The 26,547-nt window shown below is 38.5% G+C and overlaps 2 protein-coding genes across 2 annotated transcripts in view; one reads left to right on the top strand and one right to left on the bottom strand.

Moving 5' to 3' along the window:
• Nucleotides 1-9,266, bottom strand: part of NDUFAF5 (NADH:ubiquinone oxidoreductase complex assembly factor 5) — a 74,986-nt gene extending 65,720 nt beyond the window's left edge. The window contains exons 1-2 of the mRNA XM_082252613.1: nucleotides 9,159-9,266; nucleotides 5,740-6,145 (exon numbers count right to left, since the gene is read on the bottom strand). Coding sequence (XP_082108739.1) covers nucleotides 5,740-6,006 — 267 coding nt within the window. The 5' untranslated portion in view covers nucleotides 6,007-6,145; nucleotides 9,159-9,266. The remainder of the gene's footprint in view (nucleotides 1-5,739; nucleotides 6,146-9,158) is intronic.
• Nucleotides 9,267-9,288: 22 nt separating this feature from the next.
• Nucleotides 9,289-26,547, top strand: part of ESF1 (ESF1 nucleolar pre-rRNA processing protein homolog) — a 128,575-nt gene continuing 111,316 nt past the window's right edge. Inside the window, exons 1-2 of the mRNA XM_082252471.1 lie at nucleotides 9,289-9,378; nucleotides 19,944-20,532. Of these exons, the coding sequence (XP_082108597.1) occupies nucleotides 20,001-20,532 (532 nt within the window). The 5' untranslated portion in view covers nucleotides 9,289-9,378; nucleotides 19,944-20,000. The remainder of the gene's footprint in view (nucleotides 9,379-19,943; nucleotides 20,533-26,547) is intronic.

The following is a 26,547-nucleotide window of genomic DNA, read 5'->3' on the forward strand; positions in this document are numbered from 1 at the left end:
AGAATCAAAGGAAGGATAATTAGAGCGAGGGGTATTCCTCAGTGGATAATATCCATTGGTAGATCTTCTATCAGACCACCCATTGTTGGGGGTTTCATTGGGGTGGCGGGTAATGATCCTCTCTCCTGTATTAGCAGGAGAATCCCAACCTCCATTTTCTAACGGAATAAACCGATTATGGAGGGGAATATCGGACCTTCTAGGTGTTATATAGTCCACGTTGGAACCTCTATAGTAGTTGTTATTACTATTACCCTCCCTATTATAGGGTGGGTTTCTAGGAGTTGCAAAATCCCCATTAGGTCCTCTATAGTTGCTATTACCTCCCCTATTATAGGGTGGATTTCTATAAGGTTGTTGGAAATTATTTGAATTATTCCCTCTTTGTTTTTGGGGCCCTTGTTTAATTGGGGGAGGCTTCCGTCCTCTACCCCCTTGTTGTGGTCTAGGAGGAAGAGGAGGGGGTACTAAGAAATTGGAGGACTGTGTTTGTGTCTCCATTTCTTCCTCTGGGGAATTAATATTCCCAGAACCCTCAGGGTTTCTTAGTGTTTGCCACTTAAAAACAGTATTATTTTTATAATCCTGTAAGTCCCTATTATATTTTCTTTTCTTTTTGTTTTTTTGTTCAATCGTTTCTTTTTCTAGATGTTTTTTAAGAGTTTCAGATCTCTTCTTATATTCATCATCAGTTTTAAGATCAGCAAGGGACGTTTTTAAGGTCTCTATTTCCTCGTTGATCTTAACTAATTTGCATTTCTTTCTACTGATGAGGAACTGAATAAATCTGACTCCTGCCTCATTAAAGTATTGGAACCAGCCATCTAGGTCTGGCTCATCGCTTTGGGGGTTGACCTCCCATCTGAGGCTACGGGGGACCATCTTGTCCACCACGTACTTTTCTAGAAATGCGATATCCCAATTAGTGTGGGTTTCTGCAGTCATCAGATTTTTTAGACGTAAAAAACGTCCAGCAAGGTCATCTGAAACAACCCCGCTGCCGTCGAATACGTCACCCACATCTAAAACGAACTTACTCCTATATTCAAAAATGTCTGAATCAACAGCCATTATAAAGGAGATAATAAATGATAAGCAGCAGAAATGGTGTTAGTAAATACCAAAATATAAGAAAAAATATAAAAATATTTCCGCGCTAATAATAATGAATAAAAGGAAATGATAAATATCAGCAGCCAACACAAAATCAACCAACAGTGATTCAAATTGCAATATAACATAAAAGTGTAGCGCTACAAAAAAATGATAACCATAAAACTAATAGTAAATAAGTGTCCAAATGAATGAGTTCCTAATAATCACGATAGTGTATGAAAAAATGTCCAACTGAATTAATCTTCAATAACCTACACTCCCTACGGGTTAAATGTGGAATGGGATGTAAATGCTTTTATCAATAATAGTTGATTTTAACATATTTTTAATATATTTTTTTAATGATGACTTTGAGGTATGAAATTTGTTATCGTGGGATTTTTAGGGTTGTGCGTCTATGTATCACGTTCATTGTTATACACATCCTGCTGCACATAATTTGATTTATTAGCACGTTTAGAGATGATTATTATTGGTCCAAATTTTGTTACTTGAATTTTTTGCAAAGAAAATTCACTTTTTAGTTTCAACACTATATATGTTTTTAGTATGATTATTATTGATTTTTTTGGTATACACCACATTTTATCCTCAGCACATGAGGTCACTTTAAATATATTTGAATTTTTCACATATTTTCCTCCTTTTTCTCATGTTTTTTTTGTGTGGTTCACATATATATTATAGGTGTTTAAATGCTACACCTTTTTGGCCACTAGATGGCGTCATCACTTCTTATATACTGTTGGGCAGGATGAAATATACGCACAATCTTAAACATATCCAAAACTTTTTTAATCTTTTATTAAGTTGTAATGGTGTATAATAATCCAATTGTCCCGTTTTTTAAACTAATGAATGGACCGTTATTCCATGTATTGTTATGCTGGTGGATATTAACATCTGAGCCTTTCTAGTCACCGGAAGATGCTTAGGTGTTTTCTATTTGCATAACACATATCTGTTCATATCATACGGGAATACTGGATGTTTGTAACGGATTGTCCATATGAGATACTGTATTTTGATTTGTAATGTAATGAGCGATCAGCTCTATGTCTCCGCTTCTGGTCAGGTGACCTCCACTGACGTGCGCACTAGATGATGAGTGGAGGTGCGTCACTTCCGCTGGCATCTGATTGGCGGATGATCGTCACTTCCGCCGACTGCGGATAGGTGGACGATCATCGCATTTGCACATCGTACTTCCGCTATCATATGATTGGATGAAGGTCGTCACTTCCGCCGAGAGCGGATTGGCTGACGATCGTAATACACACAATTAGTCGGTGTGCAACGGCGGGAGTTCGTGACCAGTGAGCGGAGATGCGGGGGTACATAGGCGTGTTAGTTGCGTCTGGGGTCACGCCCAGACGAAGTCTATTGAGACGAAACGTTGGCGACTCCAGACGCAACGTCCACACGCCCCTTGAAACTAGCCGGCCTCCATCACCTACCATCTGGGACTGTTTTGCGGGACGCCGCATCCTCATCCCTGATAACGCTATTGATATGCCTGTTTGTTAAGATACACTGTGAGTATAACTTTTAAATAAACAAGACTACAAGTTTTAAATGGGATTACGCTATGTGTGTTGCCTCTCTCCTCTCTTCACATATTCATGTATGATTGACGATATTTATTGATGAGTGCCAATCCCATACCGATCCTACTACATCTCAAGTGGCGATTCCTTGGAGCTAAAAAAGTACCTTTCAACCTTCAGTGGTTTGGATTTAACAGCTGGGAGAGGCTAGCTCACTAATCTGAGCAGCCATGGAAATTTGGTAAGCTGCTTATCATATCCCATCACAGAGGTGTCCCCTTTCCTTCATACACTCCTGGTGCCCTGGGAAGAATTCCTCCCTTTTCTTTTGGACCATTGCACTTGTGGATTTATGTCTTCTTCACTTTTATTGAAGATTAATTCAGTTGGACATTTTTTCATACACTATCGTGATTATTAGGAACTCATTCATTTGGACACTTATTTACTATTAGTTTTATGGTTATCATTTTTTTGTAGCGCTACACTTTTATGTTATATTGCAATTTGAATCACTGTTGGTTGATTTTGTGTTGGCTGCTGATATTTATCATTTCCTTTTATTCATTATTATTAGCGCGGAAATATTTTTATATTCATTCTTCTTATAGCCTAGGCTATCTTTATGTAGAGCAACAATTCTTTTATTCAGCTCTTCAGAGAGTCCTTTGCAATGAGGTGCCATGTTGAACTTCCAGTGATCAGTATGAGAAAGTTAGAGCGATAACACCAAATTTAACACACCTGCTCCCCATTCACACCCGAGACCTTGTAACACTAATGATTCACATGACATTGGGAAGGGAAAATGACTAATTGGGCCCAATTTGGACATTTTCACTTAGGGGTGTACTCACTTTTGTTGCCAGAAGTTTAGACATTCATGGCTGTGTGTTGAGTTATTTTGAGGGGACAGCAAATTTACACTGTTATACAAGCTGTACACTCACTACTTTACATCGACAAGTGTCATTTCTTCAGTGTTGTCAAATGAAAAGATACAGTAAAATATTTACAAAAATGTGAGGGGTGTACTCACTTTTGTGAGATACTGTAAGTGAAGACTATTTAGTTAGAAGAGAAGCTACCCTAAAAGAATATTCAACTGGAAAAGACAATACCCTAAAACCAGTGTTCTCCAAACTGCGGCCCTTTGCTTGCCTTTATTCAGCGCTTGGAGCACTATTTCACCAAAGACAATTAACAATAGGGCATAATTGCTGCCACTGACACCAACAGTGGGACTTTATTCCTCCCACTGACACAAACGATGGGGCACTATTCCTCCCACTGACACCAATGCTGAGGAACTATTCCTCCCACTGACACCAAAGATGGGGGACTATTTCTCCCACTGACACAAACGATGGGGCACTATTCCTCCCACTGACACCAATGCTGAGGAACTATTCCTCCCACTGACACCAAAGATGGGGGACTATTTCTCCCACTGACACCAAAAATGTGACACTATTCCTGTCACTGATATCAGCGATGGAACTATTCCTCTCACTGATACCAAGGATTGAGTGTTGTTACTGCCATCATGACATTTTCTACTCCCACTAGCCACAGTCTGGCCTCTCTAAAGTCCTAAATCCTAAAAGGATAGTATACTGGCCCCTGCCTAAGACCATATGATCAGAAAAGCAAATGTCCTCTGACCATTTGATTGGAAGGGAAGCTACCCTATGAAAATTCAGATGAGAAAATACTAGTACACACGATCAGAAAATCAAATGAAAAATACCGCAATTTAAGCGATCGACCAATAATCTGATTGTTAGTACACAGCTTTCAAAGCCGATCATGACAGCGTCGCTGCTGAGGATGCCTATGACGAAACGCGTACAGCGTAGTTGCGTCACTTCCTGATCCGGAGTGGTCGTTGAACGCATTGCGTTCCCGAACTACATTCAATTCGGCCGACTGCCTGCATGCTTTCTCCCTGTATAGGGATACAGTTTTACGCTGATTCTGTACCATGCAAATGTGAGTACTCTATCTTATGAACTTTAATAAAGTATATTACGGTGTCACACTATATGGCCCCCCCTTGTTAATTTTATACACATCACCACTGGGGCCTAACCTGGGAGCAAGTGGAATATTGAGGAACAGCACTGTTCCCCCCCCCCCCCAACACTGAGAAGTATGGAAGTAGAGGACTGACAGGAGCATTTACCTCCACGCTGTGGTATACAGCTTTAATATACCCTGTCTAATACCCCTGTGTGGGGTTAGGCACTCTGGTGAGTGCAATCTTTTTAACAACTACCCTGGGCACCCTTCCTTTGTACACAAAGAGTTTTGGGATTGCCACCTGAAGATCAAGCACTTTCACCTATGAACTTTATTTTCATGATTTATGCACTTAAAATCCAGGAGATGTCACAGTGCATATTTTAACCTGCACCTTGCTTGATATACTAGGAGTCATTTGGATACCTACCTTCACACTTACCATTCACCCTGCATCTTTTCAGTGTATACACCTACTTTAGGTAGTACACTGTTGCACTCACTACTATATTATACATTTATATATACATTTTTTCACATTGCCACCAGTTTTATTGTATTAAAACACCATCATTTACCGGTTATTTATTATCAGTATTTTTATAAAAATATTTATTGAGGTTTACCTCCCACAAGTCACCTTTATCACCTCATGGTTTGCACTTTATGTCACATAGTCACTTTATTTGAATAGATCACTATACTAAGCACTTTATTTATGTATTGTGGTCATTGATTAGCTCTATATAATACTTGAATATACTGCCTATTTTTTTTGCGGATGGGTTATATATATACATCCATTTCACCTGTGACACCCGCTAAAGTGCATCCTTACTATATCTAAACCCCATTGGGCAGCGCCATTTCCCTACCCCTATACATCTATTATCTAGATATAGCGCCTTGCTATATTTTAGGAAGGCTGCAGCTCTTTCTTTCCTTGTAATTTCATAGCGCGGGGCTTTCTCTTTATATACACAGATGATCAACAATTGCTTACACCTCTAATTAAAAGAGAGAGCTGCAGACGGGTCAGAAAGGTGGTACTTACTTCTTCCTTGAGGTAGTCATACTCCTGAGTGTTATCCAGTGATGATGCCCAATTCTTCTGCTTCCTTTTCATAGTTCTGTCAAACACATTGAAGACGCTCTCTGTCCTGGAGGTGGTCACCGCTCTCACGGTCATATAGTGACTCTTTACCAGGTTAGGAACAGAGCGGTGCCATCTGCTGGCACCAAACCCTCTATGGGCACCTCGGGAAAGCAGAAGGGAGCAGCGCTTGCAGAGTAAGAATCCCACCACTGTGCCTGGGACCATGATTAATTGGGTGACAAAGCTGGATTCCTCCTCTTCTGTCACCTCTAATCATACAGTGTACACACACTTCATATTGTACCGCTTGTATTACTATGTGCCGTCACACAGGGATTCGGGATAATCCACCCTCCAAAAAACCCTAGGAAGAAAAAAAATTATATATATATATAATGAGAGAGAGAAAGAGAGAGAAACACACACAGAAAGGAATTGCTCAGCAATCCAACTATGTTCAGTAGACCATAAATTAGTAAAACATGTATGTATGTATGTATGTATGTATGTATGTATGTATGTACAGAACTCACTGATACATAGGAAAGAGCTATACTCCTGTGTGTATAATGCATGGGATAGGGAAGAGCTTTGTGATGTATGGAGCTAAAGGAAAAGCTCAGTCATACATGTATGTAGAATATATAAAGGAGGTCGGTGACACATGTATGTATAGGAATCAGTGATACATCTATACTAGATTATCAAAAGTATTGGGACGCCTGCCTTTACATGCACATGTATTTTAATGGCATCCCATAGGGTCTCGTCTGGGAAGGCTGCCCACAAGGTTTAGGAGTGTGTCTATGGAAACGATTGACTATTCTTCCATTAGCGCATTTTTGAGGTCAGGCACTGATGTTGGAGAGAAGGCCTGGTTCGCAGTCTCTGCTAAATAATCGCAAAGTTGTTCTATCGGGTTGAGGTCAGGACTCTGTGCAGGCCAGCCAAGTTCCTCCACCCCAAACTCCCTCATCCATGTCTTTATGGACCTTGCTTTGTGCACTGGTGCGCAGTCGTGTTGGAACAGGAAGGGGCCATCCCCAAACTGTTCCCAGAAAGTTGGGAGCATTAAATTGCACAAAATGTCTTGGTATGCTAACGCCTTAAGAGTTCCCTTCACTGGAACTAAGGGGCCAAGCCCAACCCCTGAAAAACAACCCCACACCATAATTCCCCCTCCACCAAATGATTTGGACTAGTGCACAAAGCAAGGTCCATAAAGACATGGATGAGTGAGTTTGGGGTGGAGGAACTTGACTGGCCTGCACAGATTCCTGACCTCAACCTGATAGAACATCTTTGGGATGAATTAGAGCGAAGACTGCGAGCCAGGCCTTCTCATCCAACATCAGTGCCTGACCTCACAAATGCGCTTCTGGAAGAATAGTCAAACACTCTATGTATGGATGTATGTATGAAGTTATACATGCATGTATGTATAGAGAGATCATCAGTGACACATGTATGTAGAGAGAGGAGATCAGTGATACATGTATGTGTAGTGAGATCAGTGACCCACTTATGTATAGAGAAGAGATCAGTGACACATGTATGTCTAGTGAGGAGATCAGTGACACATGTATGTGTAGTGAGATCAGTGACACACGTATGTATAGAGAAGAGATCAGTGACACACGTATGTATAGAGAAGAGATCAGTGACACATGTATGTATAGAGAAGAGATCAGTGATACACGTATGTATAGAGAAGAGATCAGTGATACACGTATGTATAGAGAAGAGATCAGTGATACACGTATGTATAGAGAGGATATCAGTGATACATGTATGTATAGAGAAGAGATCAGTGACACATGTATGTATATAGAGAGGAGATCAGTGACACATGTATGTATAGAGAAGAGATCAGTGATACATGTATGTATAGAGAAGAGATCAGTGACACATGTATGTATAGAGAGGAGATCAGTGACACATGTATGTATAGAGAAGAGATCAGTGATACATGTATGTATAGAGAGGAGATCAGTGATACATGTATGTATAGAGAGGAGATCAGTGACACATGTATGTATAGAGAGGAGATCAGTGACACATGTATGTATATAGAGAGGAGATCAGTGACACATGTATGTATAGAGAGGAGATCAGTGACACATGTATGTATAGAGAAGAGATCAGTGACACATGTATGTATAGAGAAGAGATCAGTGACACATGTATGTATAGAGAAGAGATCAGTGACACATGTATGTATAGAGAAGAGATCAGTGATACATGTATGTATAGAGAGGAGATCAGTGATACATGTATGTATAGAGAGGAGATCAGTGATACATGTATGTATAGAGAAGAGATCAGTGACACATGTATGTATAGAGAGGAGATCAGTGATACACGTATGTATAGAGAGATCAGTGATACATGTATGTATAGAGAGGAGATCAGTGATACATGTATGTATAGAGAGGAGATCAGTGACACATGTATGTATATAGAGAGGAGATCAGTGACACATGTATGTATAGAGAAGAGATCAGTGACACATGTATGTATGTATAGAGAAGAGATCAGTGACACATGTATGTATGTATAGAGAAGAGATCAGTGACACATGTATGTATAGAGAGGAGATCAGTGATACATGTATGTATAAAGAGGAGATCAGTGACACATGTATGTATAGAGAAGAGATCAGTGACACATGTATGTATGTATAGAGAAGAGATCAGTGACACATGTATGTATGTATAGAGAAGAGATCAGTGACACATGTATGTATAGAGAGGAGATCAGTGATACATGTATGTATAAAGAGGAGATCAGTAACACATGTATGTATGTATAGAGAAGAGATCAGTAACACATGTATGTATGTATAGAGAAGAGATCAGTGATACATGTATGTATAGAGAGGAGATCAGTGATACATGTATGTATAGAGAGGAGATCAGTGACACATGTATGTATATAGAGAGGAGATCAGTGACACATGTATGTATAGAGAAGAGATCAGTGACACATGTATGTATAGAGAGGAGATCAGTGATACATGTATGTATAAAGAGGAGATCAGTGACACATGTATGTATGTATAGAGAAGAGATCAGTAACACATGTATGTATGTATGTATAGAGAAGAGATCAGTGATACATGTATGTATAAAGAGGAGATCAGTAACACATGTATGTATGTATAGAGAAGAGATCAGTAACACATGTATGTATGTATAGAGAAGAGATCAGTGACACATGTATGTATAAAGAGGAGATCAGTAACACATGTATGTATGTATAGAGAAGAGATCAGTGACACATGTATGTATAAAGAGGAGATCAGTAACACATGTATGTATGTATAGAGAAGAGATCAGTGACATATGTATGTATAGTATGTAGAGAGAAGTACAAACAGGTCGGTGGCCGGCTGAGTCTCAGTGTGATAGGAATGAGAACATGTCATCTCCCGCAGACAAGGACACAGGCAGACAGGCGCAGTGAAGAGGTGTGGTCACAGGCGGCCGCCGTAGTCGGGGGTGAAAGGTCAGAGTGGAGCGAGGCATTGTGGGAGATAAACACATGGTCGGTGCTGCTGCCTATAACTAGGTATTGGTGGGAGCGGTGCGGGGAGAGGTGAGACTGCAAGCTTTTTATGTATAAAGTGTACTGAAACACACACACACACACACACACACGTTTAGGGAATTCTGGGACTTGTGGTCCATAATAGCCAAGTGTGGCGGTAGTATGAGAGTGCTGTAGTTCCTCCATGTCTCTCAGTGCCTGTGTGTATGACAAGAGAACCTGTCCTATGGAACGAGATGACATGGTGGACATTATAGATTTCCTCCTTTTCTGGGTGACTGAGCTCCACTCCTCTCCTTCCTACGTTTCAGCAACAACATATGTGTAGTATAGGTATTTCCCATCTAGTATATGTGTAGTATAGGTATTTCCCATCTAGTATATGTGTAGTATAGGTATTTCCCATCTAGTATATATGTAGTATAGGTATTTTCCAGCTAGTATATATGTAGTATAGGTATTTTCCATCTAGTATATATGTAGTATAGGTATTTTCCATCTAGTATATATGTAGTATAGGTATTTTCCATCTAGTATATGTGTAGTATAGGTATTTTCCAGCTAGTATATGTGTAGTATAGGTATTTTCCATCTAGTATATATGTAGTATAGGTATTTCCCATCTAGTATATGTGTAGTATAGGTATTTTCCAGCTAGTATATGTGTAGTATAGGTATTTTCCATCTAGTATATATGTAGTATAGGTATTTTCCATCTAGTATATATGTAGTATAGGTATTTTCCATCTAGTATATATGTAGTATAGGTATTTTCCATCTAGTATATGTGTAGTATAGGTATTTTCCAGCTAGTATATGTGTAGTATAGGTATTTTCCATCTAGTATATATGTAGTATAGGTATTTTCCATCTAGTATATATGTAGTATAGGTATTTCCCATCTAGTATATGACGTGTAGTATAGGTATTTTCCATCTAGTATATGTGTAGTATAGGTATTTCCCATCTAGTATATATGTAGTATAGGTATTTTCCAGCTAGTATATATGTAGTATAGGTATTTTCCATCTAGTATATATGTAGTATAGGTATTTTCCATCTAGTATATATGTAGTATAGGTATTTTCCATCTAGTATATGTGTAGTATAGGTATTTCCCATCTAGTATATGTGTAGTATAGGTATTTCCCAGCTAGTATATGTGTAGTATAGGTATTTTCCATCTAGTATATATGAATTATAGGTATTTTCCAGCTAGTATATGTGTAGTATAGGTATTTTCCATCTAGTATATGTGTAGTATAGGTATTTTCCATCTAGTATATGTGTAGTATAGGTATTTCCCATCTAGTATATGTGTAGTATAGGTATTTCCCATCTAGTATATGTGTAGTATAGGTATTTCCCATCTAGTATATATGTAGTATAGGTATTTTCCAGCTAGTATATATGTAGTATAGGTATTTTCCATCTAGTATATATGTAGTATAGGTATTTTCCATCTAGTATATATGTAGTATAGGTATTTTCCATCTAGTATATGTGTAGTATAGGTATTTTCCAGCTAGTATATGTGTAGTATAGGTATATTCCAGCTAGTATATATGTAGTATAGGTATTTTCCATCTAGTATATATGTAGTATAGGTATTTCCCATCTAGTATATGTGTAGTATAGGTATTTTCCATCTAGTATATGTGTAGTATAGGTATTTCCCATCTAGTATATATGTAGTATAGGTATTTTCCAGCTAGTATATATGTAGTATAGGTATTTTCCATCTAGTATATATGTAGTATAGGTATTTTCCATCTAGTATATATGTAGTATAGGTATTTTCCATCTAGTATATGTGTAGTATAGGTATTTCCCATCTAGTATATGTGTAGTATAGGTATTTCCCAGCTAGTATATGTGTAGTATAGGTATTTTCCATCTAGTATATATGAATTATAGGTATTTTCCAGCTAGTATATGTGTAGTATAGGTATTTTCCAGCTAGTATATGTGTAGTATAGGTATTTTCCATCTAGTATATGTGTAGTATAGGTATTTCCCAGCTAGTATATATGTAGTATAGGTATTTTCCATCTAGTATATATGTAGTATAGGTATTTTCCATCTAGTATATGTGTAGTATAGGTATTTCCCAGCTAGTATATATGTAGTATAGGTATTTCCCATCTAGTATATATGTAGTATAGGTATATTCCATCTAGTATATGTGTAGTATAGGTATATTCCATCTAGTATATATGTAGTATAGGTATTTTCCATCTAGTATATATGTAGTATAGGTATTTTCCATCTAGTATATGTGTAGTAGGTATTTCCCAGCTAGTATATATGTAGTATAGGTATTTCCCATCTAGTATATATGTAGTATAGGTATTTTCCATCTAGTATATATGTAGTATAGGTATTTCCCATCTAGTATATATGTAGTATAGGTATATTCCATCTAGTATATGTGTAGTATAGGTATTTTCCATCTAGTATATGTGTAGTATAGGTATTTCCCAGCTAGTATATATGTAGTATAGGTATTTTCCAGCTAGTATATGTGTAGTATAGGTATTTTCCATCTAGTATATGTGTAGTATAGGTATTTTCCATCTAGTATATATGTAGTATAGGTATTTTCCAGCTAGTATATGTGTAGTATAGGTATTTTCCAGCTAGTATATGTGTAGTATAGGTATTTTCCAGCTAGTATATATGAATTGTAGGTATTTTCCAGCTAGTATATGTGTAGTATAGGTATTTTCCATCTAGTATATATGAATTATAGGTATTTTCCAGCTAGTATATGTGTAGTATAGGTATTTTCCATCTAGTATATATGTAGTATAGGTATTTTCCAGCTAGTATATGTGTAGTATAGGTATTTTCCATCTAGTATATATGAATTATAGGTATTTTCCAGCTAGTATATGTGTAGTATAGGTATTTTCCAGCTAGTATATATGTAGTATAGGTATTTTCCAGCTAGTATATGTGTAGTATAGGTATTTTCCATCTAGTATATATGAATTATAGGTATTTTCCAGCTAGTATATGTGTAGTATAGGTATATTCCATCTAGTATATGTGTAGTATAGGTATTTTCCAGCTAGTATATGTGTAGTATAGGTATTTTCCATCTAGTATATGTGTAGTATAGGTATTTTCCAGCTAGTATATATGTAGTATAGGTATTTCCCAGCTAGTATATGTGTAGTATAGGTATTTTCCATCTAGTATATATGTAGTATAGGTATTTTCCATCTAGTATATATGTAGTATATTTATTTTCCAGCTAGTATATATGTAGTATAGGTATTTTCCAGCTAGTATATATGTAGTATAGGTATTTCCCAGCTAGTATATGTGTAGTATAGGTATTTCCCAGCTAGTATATGTGTAGTATAGGTATTTCCCAGCTAGTATATGTGTAGTATAGGTATTTCCCATCTAGTATATATGTAGTATAGGTATTTTCCATCTAGTATATATGTGTAGTATATGTATTTTCCAGCTAGTATATATGTAGTATAGGTATTTTCCATCTAGTATATGTGTAGTATAGGTATTTTCCATCTAGTATATGTGTAGTATAGGTATTTTCCATCTAGTATATGTGTAGTATAGGTATTTCCCATCTAGTATATGTGTAGTATAGGTATTTCCCATCTAGTATATGTGTAGTATAGGTATTTTCCAGCTAGTATATATGTAGTATAGGTATTTTCCATCTAGTATATGTGTAGTATAGGTATTTTCCAGCTAGTATATGTGTAGTATAGGTATTTTCCATCTAGTATATGTGTAGTATAGGTATTTTCCAGCTAGTATATATGTAGTATAGGTATTTCCCAGCTAGTATATGTGTAGTATAGGTATTTTCCATCTAGTATATATGTAGTATAGGTATTTTCCATCTAGTATATATGTAGTATATTTATTTTCCAGCTAGTATATATGTAGTATAGGTATTTTCCAGCTAGTATATATGTAGTATAGGTATTTCCCAGCTAGTATATGTGTAGTATAGGTATTTCCCAGCTAGTATATGTGTAGTATAGGTATTTCCCAGCTAGTATATGTGTAGTATAGGTATTTCCCATCTAGTATATATGTAGTATAGGTATTTTCCATCTAGTATATATGTGTAGTATATGTATTTTCCAGCTAGTATATATGTAGTATAGGTATTTTCCATCTAGTATATGTGTAGTATAGGTATTTTCCATCTAGTATATGTGTAGTATAGGTATTTTCCATCTAGTATATGTGTAGTATAGGTATTTCCCATCTAGTATATGTGTAGTATAGGTATTTCCCATCTAGTATATGTGTAGTATAGGTATTTTCCAGCTAGTATATATGTAGTATAGGTATTTTCCATCTAGTATATGTGTAGTATAGGTATTTTCCAGCTAGTATATGTGTAGTATAGGTATTTTCCATCTAGTATATATGTAGTATAGGTATTTTCCATCTAGTATATATGTAGTATAGGTATTTCCCATCTAGTATATATGTAGTATAGGTATATTCCATCTAGTATATGTGTAGTATAGGTATTTTCCATCTAGTATATGTGTAGTATAGGTATTTCCCAGCTAGTATATATGTAGTATAGGTATTTTCCAGCTAGTATATGTGTAGTATAGGTATTTTCCATCTAGTATATGTGTAGTATAGGTATTTTCCATCTAGTATATATGTAGTATAGGTATTTTCCAGCTAGTATATGTGTAGTATAGGTATTTTCCAGCTAGTATATGTGTAGTATAGGTATTTTCCAGCTAGTATATATGAATTGTAGGTATTTTCCAGCTAGTATATGTGTAGTATAGGTATTTTCCATCTAGTATATATGAATTATAGGTATTTTCCAGCTAGTATATGTGTAGTATAGGTATTTTCCATCTAGTATATATGTAGTATAGGTATTTTCCAGCTAGTATATGTGTAGTATAGGTATTTTCCAGCTAGTATATATGTAGTATAGGTATTTTCCAGCTAGTATATGTGTAGTATAGGTATTTTCCATCTAGTATATATGAATTATAGGTATTTTCCAGCTAGTATATGTGTAGTATAGGTATATTCCATCTAGTATATGTGTAGTATAGGTATTTTCCAGCTAGTATATGTGTAGTATAGGTATTTTCCATCTAGTATATGTGTAGTATAGGTATTTTCCAGCTAGTATATATGTAGTATAGGTATTTCCCAGCTAGTATATGTGTAGTATAGGTATTTTCCATCTAGTATATATGTAGTATAGGTATTTTCCATCTAGTATATATGTAGTATATTTATTTTCCAGCTAGTATATATGTAGTATAGGTATTTTCCAGCTAGTATATATGTAGTATAGGTATTTCCCAGCTAGTATATGTGTAGTATAGGTATTTCCCAGCTAGTATATGTGTAGTATAGGTATTTCCCAGCTAGTATATGTGTAGTATAGGTATTTCCCATCTAGTATATATGTAGTATAGGTATTTTCCATCTAGTATATATGTGTAGTATATGTATTTTCCAGCTAGTATATATGTAGTATAGGTATTTTCCATCTAGTATATGTGTAGTATAGGTATTTTCCATCTAGTATATGTGTAGTATAGGTATTTTCCATCTAGTATATGTGTAGTATAGGTATTTCCCATCTAGTATATGTGTAGTATAGGTATTTCCCATCTAGTATATGTGTAGTATAGGTATTTTCCAGCTAGTATATATGTAGTATAGGTATTTTCCATCTAGTATATGTGTAGTATAGGTATTTTCCAGCTAGTATATGTGTAGTATAGGTATTTTCCATCTAGTATATGTGTAGTATAGGTATTTTCCAGCTAGTATATATGTAGTATAGGTATTTCCCAGCTAGTATATGTGTAGTATAGGTATTTTCCATCTAGTATATATGTAGTATAGGTATTTTCCATCTAGTATATATGTAGTATATTTATTTTCCAGCTAGTATATATGTAGTATAGGTATTTTCCAGCTAGTATATATGTAGTATAGGTATTTCCCAGCTAGTATATGTGTAGTATAGGTATTTCCCATCTAGTATATATGTAGTATAGGTATTTTCCATCTAGTATATATGTGTAGTATATGTATTTTCCAGCTAGTATATATGTAGTATAGGTATTTTCCATCTAGTATATGTGTAGTATAGGTATTTTCCATCTAGTATATGTGTAGTATAGGTATTTTCCATCTAGTATATGTGTAGTATAGGTATTTCCCATCTAGTATATGTGTAGTATAGGTATTTCCCATCTAGTATATGTGTAGTATAGGTATTTTCCAGCTAGTATATATGTAGTATAGGTATTTTCCATCTAGTATATGTGTAGTATAGGTATTTTCCAGCTAGTATATGTGTAGTATAGGTATTTTCCATCTAGTATATGTGTAGTATAGGTATTTTCCAGCTAGTATATATGTAGTATAGGTATTTCCCAGCTAGTATATGTGTAGTATAGGTATTTTCCATCTAGTATATGTGTAGTATAGGTATTTTCCATCTAGTATATATGTAGTATAGGTATTTTCCAGCTAGTATATATATGTAGTATAGGTATTTCCCAGCTAGTATATGTGTAGTATAGGTATTTCCCATCTAGTATATATGTAGTATAGGTATTTTCCATCTAGTATATATGAATTATAGGTATTTTCCAGCTAGTATATGTGTAGTATAGGTATATTCCATCTAGTATATGTGTAGTATAGGTATTTCCCATCTAGTATATATGTAGTATAGGTATTTTCCATCTAGTATATATGTAGTATATGTATTTTCCAGCTAGTATATATGTAGTATAGGTATTTTCCATCTGTTATGTGTCTGGTCATGTGATAATTGGGTCCTAGGGTCTTTTGTCCTTGTATTGGGTGGTCCTAAAATCTGGGCTCAGGTAGTGAAGTATGAGAGCTTATCTGTGCGGCGGAGGTACTGCAAACCCTGGTCAGGGCAGGGACACCTCCCCCCCCCCTCCCCCCACCATTGCCCTGACTTCACTTAAAAGGGGTTAGATGATGCTGGGTGTCCATTTTCCTGGGTCTGAAAGAAACCCCTAAAGCTTCGTTCACATGGGCCAATTGCATCCATGCCCCTCGTAGGGCCGTGTTTTACCACTATGCGAATGCACAGGTGTTGCTTGCTTCTGTGCTGGTAGGACACCTCTCTCCGTGGATGTACCACTCCATCTGAATGATGCCTAACACTGTCTTTTTTTAAAAATGCCCCCCCGTTTCTACTACCTACCCTGTATTAAAAAAAAAATCAGTGTACCTACCTATTTTTAGGGTCCCTTCACACGGGCGGTCCGTATGTCCGTTTTTCCTCCCATCCGTTTGCGGATGAAAAATGGAGATAATGTACGTCAATGGGATTGCGGATGTCAGCAGATGACCATCTGCTGACATCCGATTTGCGTCCTTTACGTTGGAACGGAAGAGAACCCTATTTTTCTTCCGTTTAAAAAACGGAATGGACGCAAAAACGGGTGTCAGCGGTGTCATCCGATTACATCCGCAATCCCATTGGCATACATTATCCCTGTTTATCATCCGCAAATGGATGGGATGATAAACAGACAAACTGAACAGACACTCCAAAGTGTCATCGGTGTCCGTTTAAAAAAAAAAAAATAAGCCACTGTGCGGAGGAAAAAACTGAACGGACCGTGTGAAAGGACCCAGAGTCTGGTCTTATGATCCTCCAGCACTGTCTGTGAGCAGCTGCTGCAGTGGAGAGGGGAGCACTGACAATGACTGCGCTACGGGAGCCTATGGATGTAATCACAGCTACCAGAATTCCCAGCTGTTGACAAGCACTCGCTGAACCTAAACTGCGGGATCACGTGACTGGACCTGAGCAGATTACCAATGGGTAAGTACACAGGTTTTTATATAGGTTAGGTAGGATAAGCAGTAGGTGGGGGGAGCAAACGTTTTTAGAAATATTTAAACGTGGGCTTTTTTTTTATTTTATTCCAGGAATTCAGCAACTTTGCCAAAAGTGCATGCACACTATGAGTTGGGTCCAATGAGGTGCATGTCACCTTCTGGATTTATCTGTGCTACTTATATGTGACAAGGTTTTGCACACCTGGAGAATATACTCCAGCTACGAGAGGAGAGAAACACATAGAGTAGCTATGCTCCCCTCCCCTCTGCTGCCTATTCACAGAGGCCTTTGTATTTTTTGAATGAATTCCAAAGACCAAAGGATCAAGGATTTTTAATACAGAAATGTTGGCTTATTGGAAAGTATGTCCATGTACAGTATAGTAAGCACTCAATACTTGGTCAGGGCTCCTTTTGCTCAATTACTGCCTCAACGTGGCGTGGCATGGAGACGATCAGCCTGTGGCACTGCTGAGGTGTTAAGGAAGCCCAGGTTGCTTTGATAGTGGCCTTCAGCTCGTCTGCATTGTTGGGTCTGGTGTCGCATCTTCCTCTTGACAATACCCCACAGATTCTCTATGGGGTTTAGGTCAGACGAGTTTGCTAGCCAATTAAGCACAGTGATACCATGATAATTAAACCAGGTATTGATTCTTTTGGCAGTGTGGGCAGGTGGCATGTCCTGCTGGAAAATGAAATCAGCATCTCCATAAAGCTCGTCAGCAGAGGGAAGCATGAAGTACTCTAGAGTTTCCTGGTAGAAGGCTGCGCTGATTTTGGACTTGATAAAACACAGTGGACCAACACCAGCAGATGACATGGCTCCCCAAATCATCAGACTGTGAAAAATGTTGCATTTCATTTGGAAATGAAGGACCCAGAGTCTGGGGGAAGAGTGAAGAGGCACAGAATCCAAGTCACATGCAGTCCAGTGTGAAGTTTCCACAGTCTGTGATGATTTGGGGAGCCGTGTCATCTGCTGGTATTGTCCATATTTAGGATGGTCACATTTCCCAAACCCCACCCCCTACTTAACTGACTCACAAGCGCTACTCCCTGCACACACCTACAGGTGCATCTCATAAAATTAGAATATCTTCAGAAAGTTAATTTATTTTCAATTCAAAAAGTGAAACTCATATGTTTATATAAATTAGTTATACACTGTGATATATTTGAAGCATTTCTTTATTTTAATTTTAATTGTTATGGCTTACAGCTAATGAAAACCCCAAATTCCGTATCTCAGAAAATTGTAATATTACATAAAACTAATAAAAAATAAATAAAAATAAAAAAAAAGGATTTTTAATAAGAAATGTTGGCTTATTGGAAATTATGTCCTTGTACAGTATAGTATGCACTCAATACTTGGTTGTGGCTCCTTTTGCATGAATTACTGCATCAATGCAGCGTAGTCAGAAGAAACAAATGCGGGGCTTGCTTTTAATACCACTAAACTCCTGTTAAAGTTTCAGCAAGTTGCATCTTGCCAATCCCTACAGTGACTTCAAAGAGGACCTGTACTGTAGACACTGAGACCAAAATGGCAAGCAGAGGACAAAGGATATTTTTCTTTTCTCATTATTATTATTATTAATATTACAATGCTTGATGTTATAAAATTGAAGTGTATGCTGTGATCATAGATCTCCTTTAAAATAATTGTAAAGGCAGAAGGTTTAAAAAACAAAAAGGGATAAAAAACTTTGTGTGCAGCATACTTACCTGAGCCCATCTTTATCAAGTGATGTTGCAGGAGTGTCTCAGCTGCCTGGGACTCCCCTCCTTATTGGCTGAGATAGCAGCGCAATGCAATTGGCTCCCACTGCTGTCAATCAAAGTCAGCCAATCATAAGAGTGAGGGGGCGGGGTCGGGTCATGGCTCTATGTCTGAATGGACACAGGAAGCTGTTACTCGGCTCGGGTGCCCCCATAGCAAGCTGGTTGCTGTGGGGGCACTCAACAGGAGGGAGGGGTCAGGAGCATAAAAGAGGGACCCGAGAAGAGGGGGATCCGGGCCAATCTGCAAAACCAACTGCACAGAGCAGGTGTGTATAACATGTTTGTTATTAAAAAAAAAAAAAAGACTTTACAATCACTTTAAGGTTCACTTTATTGCATATCCCCAAGTGCTCCCCACCCAGGAGGGCATTTCACTGGGAAGTGGTCCAAAAGCTAAATACATAGTAGGCTTGTCTATTAACACCTGCCGACTGTTCAGAGCAAATATACTTTGAGCAGGCGGCAGGTGCAGGCACAATCACTTACCTGTACGTCACTGCCTTTCTTCCAGGCTTTGTGCCCCCTGCCAACCCACACTGTGACTGAACACAGCACGCATTTGGCTGAAACAGCTCATAGGCTGTGTCCAATCTCACACAGAGTCCTGTTTAGAAACGCTGTGAACTCTGTGTGCATAGGCACAGCTATCTGGTTGTTTCTTCTCTCTAAAAGGCAGCACCCATTACACATTATTAGGCACACAGTTCACCAAATACCACTAAAAGAAAGCTCTATTTGTGTGAAATAAAGGTTAGAAATTTAATTTGTGTACAGCATTGCATGACCGTACAATTCCCAGTTAAATTAGCACAGTGCTGATCAGCAATTAATGTCCTGGTCATGAAGGGGGTAAACAGGTTTGTTTTGATGGAATGTATATTTTCCTGCATTAATATGTCTTATTTATTAAAGCTATTTTTATTTTTGTTTTGTGTTTTTATCATTTGAAGGTCTGTGGGAAGAATAAATTATTAGCTTAGTCATCTGGTATTTTAATATTTGTCAAAATGTCGTCAAAGAAAGAGCTCACAACTGACCAGCGGTTCAGCCGGGTCATGAAGGATCCCAGATTTTGGGAGATGCCCGAAAAGGAGAAGAAAATAAAAATTGACAAGCGCTTTCGGGGGATGTTCCACGACAAAAGGTTCAGTCTAAACTATACAGTGGATAAACGAGGACGGCCTATTCACCACAATACCAAAGAGGACCTAAAGCGCTTCTATGATCTCTCAGAATCGAGTGAAGAATCTTCTGAAGAAGAAGCTGGAACCAAGAAACGGAAACAAAAGGCTAAGCTAAAAGAGAAACCCAGTGCAGAATGCAGCAAGACGTCTGAAAAAGGCCAAAAAGAAAAGTCAAAAGTGAAGATGAGCAATGAGCCAGGTAACAGTGCTGGCAGTAAAAAAGTCAAAGAGAATAAGTTATGTGAAGGGAAAAACAAGAAAAAGCCTGAATGCCTTGAGACTGAACAGAAAACGACAAAGAATATTGCACCAGCCAAGAAATCTGTTACAGAGATAGAGGAATCTGAAGAATCAGGTATATTGTATACATCTGAATGAAAAAACAAATTTAACCCGCGCTACACATTGTGTGAACTAAATATATGTGAAAAAAGTAGTATGTGCAGCTGCTGCAAACACTAAGAAAATCTTAGGAAGAATGGTCATAAACAAATTTATGCAGCGCTAGCATCCATATTAAAAAAATATATATAATATACAGTTGAAAATTTCAAAATATTGTGTACATAAAGTGCTTGAGTGTTGAATTAAATATATCCAAATAAGCAATAAATACTGGATATCAAGTGCTAATAACGAAAGTCCTTGTGCTATATTCCAAATAAAGTGCTCAGATGAATCATAAACCTTAAAATATCAAGTGCATAAAAAACAGTCTTTGTGCAGTGATCCAGATAAAGTGCCAACGTGCCAAATAATTAAAGGTGCTTGCAACGTGATACGGTGCCCCTCTCGGTTCCCCACTCACCAAATTGCCACTGTAAAAAGACCTTTAGAAAAATGATTGCACAGTCGCCCAGGATCTTTATAGACTCTTCTCCAATGAGACCTCCAACCGGGTTGCGCACCATACGGAACGTCACTTCCAGTCAGGAACTTCCTGTGTGTGGAACGCACGCCGAGAGCGGCGCCACACGAGCATACTGTTACATGCTTTAATACTTTCTACGCTTGTAAGTATTCAATTGACCTATTTGAGAAATAAAAGAGTTTAAACGTACTTCACCATTACGGCCTTCTTTTCATTTAATGGTGGAAGCGGAAGCGAACCCTTATATTATTGGAGGTCTCATTGGAGAAGAGTCTATAAAGATCCTGGGCGACTGTGCAATCATTTTTCTAAAGGTCTTTTTACAGTGGCAATTTGGTGAGTGGGGAACCGAGAGGGGCACCTTATCACGTTGCAAGCACCTTTTAATTATTTGGCACGTTGGCACTTTATCTGGATCACTGCACAAAGACTGTTTTTTATGCACTTGATATTTTAAGGTTTATGATTCATCTGAGCACTTTATTTGGAATATAGCACAAGGACTTTCGTTATTAGCACTTGATATCCAGTATTTATTGCTTATTTGGATATATTTAATTCAACACCCAAGCACTTTATGTACACAATATTTTGAAATTTTCAACTGTATATTATATATATTTTTTTAATATGGATGCTAGCGCTGCATAAATTTGTTTATGACCATATTGTATACATCTGTAATGACAGCAACTTTGTTTCACTGGGGTTGATTTACTAAAACTGGAGCGTGCAAAGCTTAATTGAACAAGCTGACGTTATTAACTGGCTTCCAGCACAGCTGCACTAGATTTTGCACTTTACAGTTTTAGTACATCTCCCCCACTGTGTCTTGCAGAAGTCAGCCTCATGTGAGAGCTCTTTGTGCTGGAAGCCAGAGCCCAGACTGCTGAGTTCAAACTGGCAGCAACCAATACCATTGTGCTTTCAAAGTAAAATCAATACAATGCACTACTAACATTTAGGGCGAGTTCACATTAGCTTCCTGTATGAGCTGCTGTTTGCGCTGAACGAACTTGGAGCAGGGTTACTTTTTATTTTTTTAAACTGTTGAACTGTTATAGGGTGGTATTTCATTTCTTTACAGTATATGCGCTGCTGCTCCGAGCGGTGCGGAAAAAAGACGTTGCATTTTTCATCATAGTATCTCTCTGCAGCAGTTGCCTGTATTCCAATGTTAGCAGGGTACATAGAACTCATTGTTTTCTGTGTGCCCTTGCAGAAAGTTTGAACGAACGCTAAAGCAGAACTCTAGAAATCCTTTTATTTTTCTCTCTCTACTGTGCTAGGTAACAAATAGTTTTTTTTTTTTTTTGTTTTTTTTTTTTTAACAAATAGTTAACCACAAAAGATTGTATGCCACCCGTTTATGTTTTACCTGATGCCAGATAGCATAGCTTTTGCTACACCTCTGGCTTTGACAAATGACCAGATGGCTGCTGTGTAGGAGACTTCATACAAAAAAACTGAGGGTGTCACTTCAGGCTCTAGTAGGTCCTTTTTATGCTGTCAACCGCTGGGAGTGTAGGCAGGGAAAGAGCTTGTCTCTGCTCCATAGAAGTCCCAGGAGCAGCACATCACACAAAACCCGTATGAAAAGAATGGGCTCAGCCTAGACTTCTAGCCTAGATTTGTATGTTATTATAATATTTGGCAAAATGTCAACCAAGAAAGAACTCTCAACTGACCAGTGGTTCAGCCGAGTCATAAAGGATCCCCGATTTTGGGAAATGCCCGAAATAGACAAGAAAATAAAGACATGTTAAACGCTGCTCACGGGGCTTAGTTTTGGCAATAATGACTAAGTCCCGTGGGCAGGACAAAACATGTCAGGGGCATGGCCTGGACAGAGTCTAGGCTGAGACTGTTTGTTTCCTATCTTGACATGAGTGTTTTGTGTGATGTGCGGCTGCTGGGACTTTTTTTTTTTATTCTTCATTAACTGCTATGTACAGTATCTCAAAAAGTGAGTACACCCCTCACATTTTTGTAAATATTTTACTGTAACTTTTCATGTGACGACACTAAAGAAATTACACTTTGTAAAGTAGTGAGTGTACAGCTTGTATAACAGTGTAAATTTGCTGTCCCCTCAAAATAACCCAACACACAGCCATTTATTGTCTAAACTGCTGGCAACAAAAGTGTGTGGAAATATTTTGTGTGGCCACCATCATTTTCCAGCACTGCCCTAACCCTCTTGGGCATGGAGTTCACCAGAGCTTCACAGGTTGCCACTGGAGTCCTTTTCCACTCCTCCCTGACGACATCATGAAGCTGGTGGATGTTAGAGACCTTGCACTCCTTCACCTTCTGTTTGAGGATGCCCCAAAGATGTTCAACAGCATTTAGGTCTGGAGACATGCTTGGCCATAACCTTTACCCTCAGCTTCTTTAGCAAGGCAGTGGTCATCGTGGAGGTGTGTTTGGGTTTGTTATGTTGGAATACTGCCCTGCGGCCCAGTCTCTGAAGAGAGGGGATCATGCTCTGCTTCAGTATGTCACAGTAAATGTTGGCATTCATGGTTCCTTCAATGAACTGTAGCACCCCAGTGTTGGCAGCACTCATGCAGCCCCAGACCATGACACTCCCACCACCATGCTTGAATGTAGGCAAGACACACTTGTCTTTGTACTCCTCATCTGGTTGCCGCCACACACGCTTGACACCATTTGAACCAAAAAAGTTTATTTTGGTCTCATTAGACCACAGGACATGGTTCCAGTAATCCATGTTCTTAGTCTGCTTGTCTTCAGCAAACTGTTTGCGGGCTTTCTTGGACATCATCTTTGGTAGAGACTTCCTTCTGGGACGACAGCCATGCAGAGCAATTTGGTGTGGTGTATGGTCTGAGCACTGACAAGCTTACCCCCCACCCCTTCAACCTCTGCAGCAATGCTGGCAGCACTCGTACATCTATTTCCCAAAGACAACCTTTGGATATGACACTGAGCACGTGCACTCAACTTCTTTGGTCGACCATGGCGAGGCCTGTTCTGAATGGAACTTGTCCTGTTAAACCACTGTATGATCTTGGCTGCAGCTCAGTTTCAGAGTCTTGGCAATCTTCTTATAGCCTAGGCCATCTTTATGTAGAGCAACAATTCTTTTATTCAGATCCTCAGAGTTCTTTGCCATGGGGTGCCATGTTAAACTTCCAGTGACCAGTGTGAGAGAGTGAGAGTGATAACACCAAATTTAACACACCTGCTCCCCATTCACACCTGAGACCTTGTAACACTAACAAGTCACATGACACCGGGGAGGGAAAATGGCTAATTGGGCCCAATTTGGACTTTTTCACTTAGGGGTGTACTCACTTTTGTTGCCAGCAGTTTAGACATTAATGGCTGTGTGTTGAGTTATTTTGAGGGGACAGCAAATTTTACACGGTTATACAAACTGTACACTTACTACTTTACATTGTAGCAAAGTGTAATTTCTTCAGTTTTGTCACATGAAAAGATATAATAAAAAAATGTACAAAAATGTGAGGGGGTGTACTCACTTTTGTTAGATACTGTAGGTGAGCCACAGCTCTCCTACTGCAGCACTGGAATTATAGCAAGAGCTGATCTGCAATCCAGAATGTGGCATACACCTCATTACAGTTACCTATTGGTTACCAGGGGAAAAAAAAGTTCAGCTCTAACATTGGAAGCATGCGATTGAATCCTAGCCAGTTGGTACTTAAAGTAGAATGGATAGCTAAACAATAAAACTACTTTAACTACTTTAACCACTTGCCGACTGCCTAACGCCGATCTACGTCGGCAGTCAGCCCCTCACAGGCAAAGTGACGTAGGGCTACGTCACTAGCTTGTGAGGGTCTAGGGAGCGAGCTCCCGCGTGGTCACGGACCCCCCGCGCGTGTGACCAGCGGACCCGATGTCCGCCGGTCACTCGGCGATCGGCGGGGGAGAGGGAGAATGTCAGGCAGCTTGTGTAAACAAGCCACCTGTCATTCTCCTCGCTGTAAAGACACTGATCACACGGATCTAGTATGTAGATCCGTTGATCAGTGTCCTTACAGCTCAAGCCACAGCCAATCACAGTAGAAAGCACGCCCCTAGGGATACACACAGCCCCTCCCTCCCAAATAAAGTTAACCCCTTCACTACCAGTGTATTTTTACAGTAACAGTGCATATATATAGCACTGATTACTGTAGAAATGTCACTGGTAACCCCAAAAGTGTCACAAATGTCAGTCAAGGGTCCGATCTGTCCGCCCCAATGTCGCAGTACCGCAAAAAAAATCGCAGATCGCCGCCATAACGCGTTAAAAAAAAAAACAACAAAAATGACAAAAATCTTTCCCTTTGTTAGTAAACGCGATAACTTTTGCGCAAACCAATCAAAATACGCTTTTTGCGATTTTTTTTTTTTTTTATTTTTTTTTTTACCAAACATATGTAGCATAAAACAAATTGGCCGAAAATGTTAAAAAATTTTGATTTTTACATTTTTTGGGGGGAAATTTCATATAAAAAAAATGTGAAAAAATATTGCTATTTTTGCAAAATTGACGCTCTTTTTTTGTTTATAGCGCGTGATCAAAAAATCGCACAGGTGATCAAATACCACCAAAAGAAAGCTCTGTTTGTGGGAAAAAAAGGACGCCAAATTTGTTTAGGTACAGTGTCGCACAACCGCGCAATTGTCCGTTAAAGTCACGCAGTGCCGAATCGCAAAATACCCCCTGGTCGGAATGGGGGTAAAATCTTCCGGGGCTTAAGTGGTTAAAATGCTGCCTTCCCATTACCCTGCATTCATTTGTGCAGAAATCTAAAAGGAACCCCCCTCCCCCCCCTCCTTCAGCACTGGATGCTTGCAGGTGACATCACTTTTCCAAGGAATTCATCCTCGGCGTTGGTCGCACATTTGCACTAAGAAGCCAGAGCTTTGCAGTCACATGATGACATAAGTTTTAAAAATAATTGTATTGTAAACAAATGGTATTTAAATTTTGATCTATGCTGAAATTTTGTGTGCGGGGCAATAGCAAGGCAGCAATTTGAGGTTATGTTTTTATAGAAATCCAAAGTGAATGAAATTTAAAACTTTAATACAGCTTCATTTTTATATGGAGCCAGTTCCCTTTCCACAAATTGAGGTTGTCAAGCACATTCAAAATAAATAAAACGAAAGTAGAAAAATCCATTTTATTACAAATATGTAAAAATCTTAAAAATGTGGCGTATACATTCAGGGCTGCTGTTAGAAATCACGGGGCACTCTATAGCCTACCGGACAGGCTGAGGGAGACCCAAGCACATGGGGGGGGGGGGGGGGAATCGGATGTGGGCAGCACAGGGAGGGGGGTAATTATGGCAGGATTGGAGGACAATTACAGAATGATGCTCTGTGTCTCTCCCTTCAGTAGCTGAAAGCTTTCAACTGCTGGAGGAAGACCCACAAACACAGTGCATTGTTCCTTAATTGTCCTCCTGCCCCGCCGCATTGACCCCACTGCTGTCTGGGCACCTCTGTGTGCTC

The sequence above is a fragment of the Pelophylax lessonae genome (assembly GCF_965119305.1).
Source record: "Pelophylax lessonae genome assembly, chromosome: 3".
NCBI classification, from domain to species: domain Eukaryota; kingdom Metazoa; phylum Chordata; class Amphibia; order Anura; family Ranidae; genus Pelophylax; species Pelophylax lessonae.